Genomic DNA, 10,153 nt, shown 5'->3' on the forward strand with positions numbered 1-10,153 from the left:
TGCTTTGGAAATCGCGAACGAAGACTGAGCCCTACTGTCTTCAGGTAACATTATTTGGCTATGCTTGAATTGATACAAGTTTACAAAATGGTTAACGAATTTGGAAAATAGTTTTCTCTCATGCTTTTACTGGTAGGGCTTCTTGTAATGAATATACATGTTTTAAATAGGATGTATAGTGGCAAGAACTAGTGACAGAACTTGTTTGATGCTAAAATGGGTTTGAGGATCGATTTAGCAAATGGTACGTTTTCCAATTTGGATGCTTGAAATGCTATAAATAACATTCACTCATTGTCATAGACAGCACTCTTAAATTATTCAAAATTCTGTAAATATATTTCAAAAACACCTTAAAAGTTGTTTTGAGTTATCTGTATCATCTAACAAAAAGTTGAGCAAGATGGATAGCGTGTGTAATGGTTTGAATACGAGGCAGTTAAAAAAAAGAAGGCTGGATATTGATTCATAGCCTAGCAAATAGGCAATTTGATGCATATTCCGTGCCAAAATGATTTTAGGTTGTCTGGGGACAAGACCTCTCATTTGGCGTTTAAAACAGGAGGCAAATAATATGGGGGATGTTTGGTTAGTTTAATAACTACGTTTAACAACCGTCTAATCTAAAAAGAAAGGAAAGGTAGGTAGGTCAATGATCAAACAAACAGAAATGTGGGAGAATGAATGAATGTCTGCATGAATATCTCTTTAAGAGAACTGGACCCCCCCACCCCTCCCCTCATTCTGTTGAGCGCGTTCAGAAACCTATAAGTAGCGCGCGCATGGGGAAAATTTAGGACACTTTCTGACAGCGCGTCGCAGAAGCATCCTTAACCGCACGTGCTTGAGGGTTGACACGTTGAGACATTTCTAAACGCAAGAAGAAGAAAAATCAGATTGAGCTATTTCCTGCATGGATCTTGTAGACAGATGAAAGTAGCTTGGATTATAACTATTTGGTGACATAGCTAAGACATTGACGGCATCCATATCCTAGACTGTGAATTTGGGTAACCAGAAGAGATGTTAGTCCACACATATTCCGCTATGGTGAGTCCCTGTACATTCAAAACTCCGCGCTAGTCTGCAGCCCAGATTAGGTCCTATATGGTCTTGTCATCTTCTATGTCTACAACTTTGTCTTGACTTGAGTGGGCACAGATATGTGACGTTAACTTCGCACTAGCGGCGCCGCTATTGTCATTGTCAGCTGTCTGGATAGATCGACTGTATGCGGAATGTCAAAGCGAGGGAGAATCGGACCGCATCAAAGTGTCCGTAGAAATATTAATTTAAAGAGAGACAACTAAACGATGATGACACTTTGAGATGGTAGATAATAATCATTTTGAAAAGTCCCATTGCGTTTTGCTGTGGTGAGCATAATGAAAGTTTAAACTGCTAAAAGTGTGAAATGTATAAGGCATACAGATGGTAGCATATATATTATATCTAGTTGCTATCGGTTTTATGTTGACATTTATTATTTTATACAGATTTTAAATGACCTTTTTCTTTTAAATCCCCATTTGCTCGTTTCTAATAATGGACATTGTTCCAACAACAAAATTGATCCGAGTGACCCAGCTTTAGAAAAATCGATTTTTAACCAGGAAGTGCATGCATATGGAGAGGAATGTAGGCTACAGGACAATTGGAGAATATTGCAAAATGACTTCATGGACGATGGTATGTTATTACAATATTACTTGATGACTCCCAAATTCATTCAGACAAAATGGCAATAGAAGTTATGTTTAGGTTATATCGCTTTATATTTCCCATGAAAATATTTGCAATATTTTGTAAATATTTCATAAGCTCCTGTAGTCATAAATGTGTGCACATATTTTATCATATTGAGTGTTGTATTTCCTGGAGCAACATAATGCTATTGCGCATTAGATACCTGTCCTTTGTTCTGTTGGGGTTCTCAGTGGCCATTACCTTTTTGACACTGTCATGCAGCGATGCCAGAGGCACCTGCTGCCTGTCTGCATGCAAATCAAACCCTCAGTTTGAGTTATTTTGACATTTTAGAATTAAATAGTTGAATATTAGGCAAGACAGACAAAGTTTTGTGCAGTTTTATATAGGCTATCGAACTGATTTAAATTGTATTTCTAAGGTCCTTTTCTTTTAGTGTGATATTCCAATTTCATTGTAGTTCAGTTAATCACCTGACACAATAATAACGAATTGTAATGTGCTTATGATAAAGCTTAAGATACTATTTATAGTTTTGCAAAGATTATTTGAGTCGAAAAAAATCTTTGAATTATAGGCCTGACATTTGGTGCATTTAATCGACGCATTTGCATGTAATCTAAAAAAAAATGATTTACAAGCCTAACCAACTTTTTTTTATTTACGCACAGGACCGCGCGGACGGACTGACCGGCTCCTCGCCGAGTGGGCGACTGTCCCAACTCTCCTCGCTCAACCAGGCAGCTTACTCCTCTGCTCCCCCGCTCTGCCATACACCAGCCTCTGACTTCCAACCTCCATACTTCCCCCCTCCATACCCACAGTCTTCGCTCTCATACTCCCAGAGCCAGGACTCTGCATACTCTCACTTATCGGACCCCTACACTTCCATCAACTCCATCCATCAGCATCAGCAAGCGGCATGGCACTCGCAGAGATCGCGGTCGGATGAGGGGGGGCTATTGTCACAGTCACACCGGGCTTTAAGCCTCGACCCCCGTCGGGAGTACCCCGGTGTACCCCGGCTTCTCCACGGACTCGGTGAGGGTGCTGCAGCGCTAGGGGATGGTCCTCTTGGAATGCACATTGGACATCACGGACTGGAGGACATGCAGGTGGGTTTATTTGTGCGTGGACCTTTTTATTATTCCTTCTCCCATTCACAAACACTATATTGGTCGTGCGTAAAAGTCACCTTCCAGCACATAGCCTAACCCATGCACCCATTATGTAGATAATTGCTGCATTAGTTTACTATTTTTTATGGAAGAATCTATAACTATTTTAATAATTGTGTGTATGGCAAGGATTCTTTCTGTCACTTTTATTTTGTTACTGTGATAGTCTTTTTTTTTGGTGCGTATTTTACGCAATCGTTTTTTTCTTCCGAAGGGTCCACCCTACAAAAATTCCTAATTGTAAATGCAATTCATATAGCATTTTGTAAAATATTGCATATTTACCAACTGTTGGACTAATAATTGTCTCGAAATGGCCACCTGTCAAATTCAAATGACCTTGCTCTTCGCCTTGATCTTATTGCGAGAGTATACGCACAGTTTTAAAACTTTATTTAGAGACCATGGACATCTTTTCCTTGTAGCAGTGTAAATAGGCTAGAGAGTTGTCTAAGTGGTGATGATTGCGTTGATGGATACATGTATACCTAATCATGTTAAACGGAATTGGTCCACTAATTGCAGGGGCTCGCTTGTCTCGTTAGCTTAAAAATTATATTAGTTCAACCTAATCCCCAAAGCGTTGTTATGTTAAATATAGCGGGCGGAGATCAAACAATTACATCTGATAGCAACTAACAATTACATTATTAGACCTTGAATACATATAGTGTGATATGTTTAACTATATTAGCCTACTTTGTGGACGCAGTAATCAAATAGATGATTTGGATAAGCCATTTCTTTCAGGTAAATTGAAATAGACATGGATATCGGAAATATCAACAAAATAATAGGCTGATTTATACAATTATCTTATATATAACTACTTTGTTTCTAATTTCAATAGCCTATTGACAATGTATTAATTGTAGCGAAAAAATTTACAAAATTTATGTTAATCTCCTGAAAAAATAAATCAGAAATAGCCTAGAAATACATAATAGTAATACTATTAAATATAATATTAGGAATTTTGTAATTCTTTCCTTCCTGAATAGTTTTATTGTTATTTGTGTGTCAGAATTCAAGGCTAATTTAAGCCTGTAGGCTATCCACTAACACATGAAGCAAGCCAACGTTTCGTTGGTGGCTTTAGCCGATATCCATTGAAGTCATAGGGAGAAGTGTTGAACATATTATGGTATGCATTTTCAATTTAGCAAGAACAATAGTTTAAACGTTGCTATGGATTTATTGAGTAGTCAACCACACACAAGCAGGTGCAGATTCAGACGCATTTGTTCAAAACATCCTGCATCGCTCACAGAAAATTCGGCGCAACCAATTGATTCCCGTGGTCATTAATACAAAGAAACACTTACTCAAGCGGCAGGCATGGAGTCATCCAGGGCATGTTTGTGTTAAACGCCCTCTCTTGACAGAACCTTCATTTGATTAATGGATTCAATTCGCACGTTTGAGCCCCTTATAAAACCGACACAAAGAGCATCTCGCTCTGCAGAAGAATTTTATCATACTTCTCATGACACATGTAGAATATCAGTAAAAGTATAATATCAGTATAAACAAACTACTATTTGTTTTTAGTTTCTTTGCTGAATAGACAAGTAGGCGGCCTAATCCGTCCATATAAAAATATGTAGGACTAGGCTTAAAATAGATCATTATATAAAGATTTAGAGTGACTTGATAATTGGGCTTAGATTACATTTTTCACAATTTCCGATGCGTATTGAATTCACATTGAAAAGGATTGCGATTGCAGGGTTTAGCTCACGATTATCCTCATTGTAATTCAAGTGAAAAACATACTTAGGCTATAGTTTTTTTACTTACAACTTAACATGTCAAAAGTACACACAACATAAAATGTGTAAAAGACATATGGACTTGACAAAGTGATTCTCATGCCAATAGCCCTCTCTTAAGATTCCCCCCTCAACTCACAAACACAAAATATGTCAGTTCTATGTCTAGGTTTTCATAGAGTAAAGACAATGTTAAGCAGGGACAACTTTTGTCTTCTTCTTTGTTCTCTGACCACACAACATTGTATATTTGCACAGCCAGTTTCAACAAATAGTGCAATTATGTTTACTGCTTTTTCTTCCACACCTATAGGGTGTGGACCACAACTCCACACTGTTCATAGAGATCACATACACTGTAAATGTATTCACTTGGCCTTGGATAAAGTGGCATATGCTGTATTATTAGCCCTACAATAACCTTAAATAAAGCTTCTCAAATAAACTGCACTAACGAACTGCGAGACTGTAGCAAAACTGCCGATCAACTGTTATAATTTTCATACACTGTGATAAGAGCTAAATTATAGATTGCATTTGGCCCCAGACTGGTTTTGGATTGGCTGGTGAGGGTAGTGAATAAATGATCCTGACTGCCCACTGTATCTACCCAACACAGGGAATGGAGGAGGGATCAGCCTTGGGCATCCTGGACCACTCTGTCATTAAGAAAGGTAAGTGATGGCAGAGCTCTGTGTGTGTTTGTGGGTAGCCTTCCCTATAAACACCAACCACCCCTCCAGCACACACACACACACACACACACACACACACACACACACGCACACACACTATAAATAATTCTGTTTTGCTATTTCATTTGAAGTCCTCTAATACTCGGCTGCAGACTTCACCCTGAAGGCAGTCATTCTTAATGAACTGTTCATGGTCATATGAGAGAGAGAGGGAGAGAGAGGGGGATTAGAGCAAGGAGGAGAGAAGTGGGGCAAGGAAAAGGGAGGGGAAAGAAGTGATAAAAGAGTTCTGGGGAAATTCACAGCCGTATGATAACTCTAATATTACCAATACTAAGAACTAGGATTTTTCACAAGACACAGGGGCATGATTAACCAATTCAAGTTGAATTCCAAATCAGCTTGAGTGACTACACGGGAGACATGGCATCTATGCATGAGCAATGCTTAAAATGTTGCAACCAACACTCATATTCAAGAAAAATGACTATCATTCCACTGATTTGTCGAGGTTGAGAATGGATCAATTACAGCGCATACTCCTGGCCACAGATTTAAGAGCGTAGAACAAACTCAAAGCCCACATGAATAAGCAGCTCTGGGGATCTGAGGAGAGAGAGGGAGAGAGAGAAACAGAGAGAGATATATAAACAGAGCGAGAGAGAAACAGAAAGAGAGAGTGAGAGAGAGAGAGAGAGAGAGAGAGAGAGGGCTTAGAGACCTCTTCGCTGCTCCGCGGCTGGTCCTGGCTGGCTCTGAATGGGGGATAGAGAGAGCTCCCTTCTGTCCGGGAATCTGTGCTGCACAGTGGGGCGTCGCAAAGAGATGCACGCCGCCCACGGAGCGAGAGTTGAGAAACGGCATCATAGCGGCAGCACTAGCACAGCTGACAGTAGGCACAGAGATAATAACTCCGCAACAGTATAGCTAGTCACTGGGAGGATGCGCTGAGCCAAAGGGATGAGGGGGGTAGTAGGGAGCTGGGTATAGATTGTGTGTGTGTGTGTGTGTGTGTGTGAGAGAGAGAGAGAGAGAGAGACCCCCCCCCCCCCACACACACACACACACACAGGGGCAAGAGAGGATACTAGGATAGTTTCTAAACCATAGAAACACAGTAATGCACACTCATACATAATAACACACACAGATACAGATACATGCTCACCAAGGGAAAGGGTTCATTCAATCCTCTCAATTCAGCCTTTAGATCCAAGCCCACAGTCCTGGCATGAGATGTGTGATTAGTGGGCTACACCAGCTAATCTCATGAAAACAAATTAACGGTTTAAAAGATGATGTAACAAAGATGTTTGAGCACAAATTAAAAAGCCAAGGGGACTCTTTTTTTTTTTTTACGTCAACACAAATCATTATTAGGAACTGAATGGCAGTTTAAATCGTAATAATTTTTAGAATGCTCCTCTCAAGTAACAGGAAATATTACCACAATGCTTAGATTTGTACGGTTCAAGTGCTTTCTTAGCCACGACAATTCTATAATTTGCATTCATATGATAGTGTTGCTTTGTCCCCAGTTTCTCCCAGTTTTTAAACCTGGAAAGTGGCAATTTAAATTCTAGCAACACTCAATACTTGAGAATGAAGGTCTTTAAGCTTAGCAGTCAGAGAAAAGTGACTGTGAAAGTAGTGAGGTGTGAATAAGATCTATATGAGGAAAGTAGTGAGGCGTGAATAAGATCTATATGAGATGGCCCCGTGTAGCTCAGTTGGTAGAGCATGGCGCTTGCAACGCCAGGGTTGTGGGTTCGATTCCCACGAGGGGCCAGTATGAAAATGTATACACTAACTGTAAGTCGCTCTGGATAAGAGCGTCTGCTAAATGACTAAAATGTAATGTGTTACTTAAAGAAACATGGCACCCACCTGCTGTGACCACAACAACAACAATAGTGGTGCCAGAATTAGAGCTGTCAACACAGGGGAAAACGTGCCACTGAATTTATTATCCATGTAATAAACACATTACTTTCATTAGAACATCAAGGATGACAAATTTTTCATGTATATTAGAAAGGATTGTGGAAATATGATTTTTATTCACCTTTACTCTTTTTTTCTCCCTCTATAATCTCTCCTTCTCTTCCTATCTTGCTATTTCCCCATCTCTCTCTCTCTCTCTCTCTCTCTCTCTCTCTCTCTCTCTCTCTCTCTCTCTCTCTCTCTCTCTCTCTCTCTCTCTCTCTCTCTCTCTCTCTCTCTCTCTCTCTCTCTCTCTCTCTCTCTCTCTCTCTCTCTCTCTCTCTCTCTCTCTCTCTCCTCTCTCTCTCTCTCTCTCTCTCTCTCTCGTCCCTTCTCTCCCTAACTCTCTCTCCACAGTTCCCATCCCTCCAAGCTGAATGGCTCGTCCCTGTCGGCCCTCCACCTCAGTAAGGATGGTCTAGGGATTGGTTCCGTGTCCAACCCAGGGGAGGTGTTCTGCTCCGTCCCCGGCCGCCTCTCACTCCTCAGCTCCACCTCCAAGTACAAGGTCACCGTGGGGGAGGTGCAGCGACGGCTGGCCCCGCCTGAGTGCCTCAACGCTTCCCTGTTGGGCGGAGTCCTGCGCAGGTGAGAGGGGTGGGGTTTGGAGTTAGGGGTGGGAGAGCGAAACAGTGGAGAAGCTTCACACATGATAATAAATCAAATAAAAAAAGTCTGAACATCAGATGTATTCATATATTCTGAACCATGGAATACATTATTTGTCACCCCTTGATTGCTTAATGTATCCAGTGAGAAAAGTCCAGCTCCTCCACAGAGAATGTAATAATGCATATATTATATAAAACATTTTAAATTCCTCTATTAATTTTTAATGCAGCTTTTTTTAATTAACCACTTTTCCTGTTCAGTGTTCATACGTTAGATTACAGTAGTGCATATTTCAAATCATTGTCCTTCTATGAAATTCTTCAGCACCATATCTAACTGTAGAAAAAGGGGTCAAAAGCAAAAGCAAAGGAATCACAGAAATACTCTTTATAGTGTTATAAAACGTCTTATTTCTAAGACGTCTTCTATATTTAAGATGTCTTGAAGTGTCTTTAAGACGCGTCTATAGACACGTCTTACAGACGTCTTCACTTTTTAACACATCTCAGGACGTCTTCATTGACATGTCTTAAGACGGTGATAGCTGGGTATGAAATGAAACCCTCAAGTGGCAGCAGTACTAGACTATGGCCATGGGGACACTCAGTGAGCAGCCACAGCCAGGGACTAGCCTCAGTGGTTTGTCATGTGACCACACAGACAGGTCTTAAGCTGTTCTCTCTGTCTCCTCTCTCCTCCCTCAGGGCAAAGTCAAAGAATGGTGGGCGCTGTCTGAGAGAGCGTCTGGAGAAGATTGGGCTTAATCTCCCCGCCGGGCGACGCAAGGCCGCCAACGTCACCCTCCTCACGGCTCTAGTGGAGGGTAAGAGGCCCACAGTGACTTGTACACACACACACACACACACACACACACACACACACACACACACACACACACACACACACACACACACACACACACACACACACACACACACACACACACATTGATTTAAAGAACAACTCTAGGTAGAGTACATATTTCCCAGTTATCGCTTAGTAAAATCTCTAGTAAAATCTCCTGCCACTGTGAGTAATTCACTTTCAACAAAAATGTATTTGCACAATTAAATTGAATGTAAATTGGTAATAAATGGATGATAACATAAAAGACCCTTCAGTACCTTAAACCAATGGTAAATCCAAACAAGAGCATCTCATAAAGAACTGAGCTTTGCCTTATTTCCTGCCAACCTTTCAAATTGACATCTGGTCATTCACTAATCTATTTTATCCCTTCGCTTCCCAGGTGAGGCGGTCCACCTGGCCCGTGACTTTGGGTATGTGTGTGAGACGGAGTTCCCTGCCAGAGCGACAGCAGAGTATCTGTGTAGGCAGAGCGACCCTGAGCAGCTTCCTACACGGCGCAGTATGCTGCTGGCCACCAAGTGAGTGTCTCATGATCCCTGTCTGGGCCTAATACACTCTTACAGTAGATACAGTCTCACTAATGCTGAACAATCTCCAGTATCACATATACCTACAGATATAGATAGTGTGCATTGCGTGAAGGTAGACACCAACTAAAAAAGATTTTCAGCTCAACTGAAGCAGACAAAGCTATTTAGGAAATGTGTACAGTTTTAATGAGAGTGATTATCGTCCCATTACATTGTTAAATGATGACCTGAAAATGTTAACGGGTATAATGAAGAAAATGTCATTAAAGCTAACGTTAGCATTGAAGAATTCTAACCCTGCTCCTACTTTTTCTCCTCAGGGATATCTGCAAGGAGTTTGTGGACCTGATGTCCCAGGACCGCTCTCCTTTGGGGGCGAGTCGTCCCAACCCTTGTCTGGAGCACGGGGTCCAGAGCAACCTCACCCACTTCAGCCTGCTCACCCACGGCTTCGGTACCCCTGCTATCTGCGCCGCCCTCTCCGCCTTCCAGAGCTACCTGGTGGAAGCCATCAAAATGCTGGACAAGGACCAGGGGGGTGGGAAGGGCCACCATGAGAAGGAGATGAAGCACCGCAAATAGTTAAACAACGTTTTTGGAGGAGAATGGAGATTGGAGGTTGACGGACTGACAGATTTCCCAATTCCATCTTTTCTTAGCCTCCTTTAAGAAGACAAAGACTTAGATTTATTTCTGAAATTCCTGCTATGGCCCGATCCCTCACAGGGAAAGGCATGGTGATGTTTGTACTGTATATGTGTCGGCCTCCTCACTCAAAGACGCATGGACTTTTTCTTCTGGGCTGC

At 41.4% G+C, this 10,153-nt stretch overlaps 1 protein-coding gene across 1 annotated transcript; it reads left to right on the forward strand.

The window, feature by feature from the left end:
- Nucleotides 1-1,023: 1,023 nt before the first annotated feature.
- On the forward strand, nt 1,024-9,929 carry LOC311110592 (transcription factor AP-2-epsilon-like; the record flags this gene model as incomplete). Its single annotated transcript, XM_084153111.1, is given in 8 exon segments — nt 1,024-1,050; nt 2,379-2,822; nt 5,277-5,331; nt 7,693-7,701; nt 7,704-7,923; nt 8,652-8,770; nt 9,197-9,335; nt 9,668-9,929. Coding segments are annotated over 8 exon segments (1,275 nt in total).
- Nucleotides 9,930-10,153: the final 224 nt, after the last annotated feature.

The sequence above is a fragment of the Coregonus lavaretus genome, assembly GCF_964263955.1.
Source record: "Coregonus lavaretus genome assembly, chromosome: 3".
Classification (NCBI taxonomy): Eukaryota; Metazoa; Chordata; class Actinopteri; order Salmoniformes; family Salmonidae; genus Coregonus; species Coregonus lavaretus.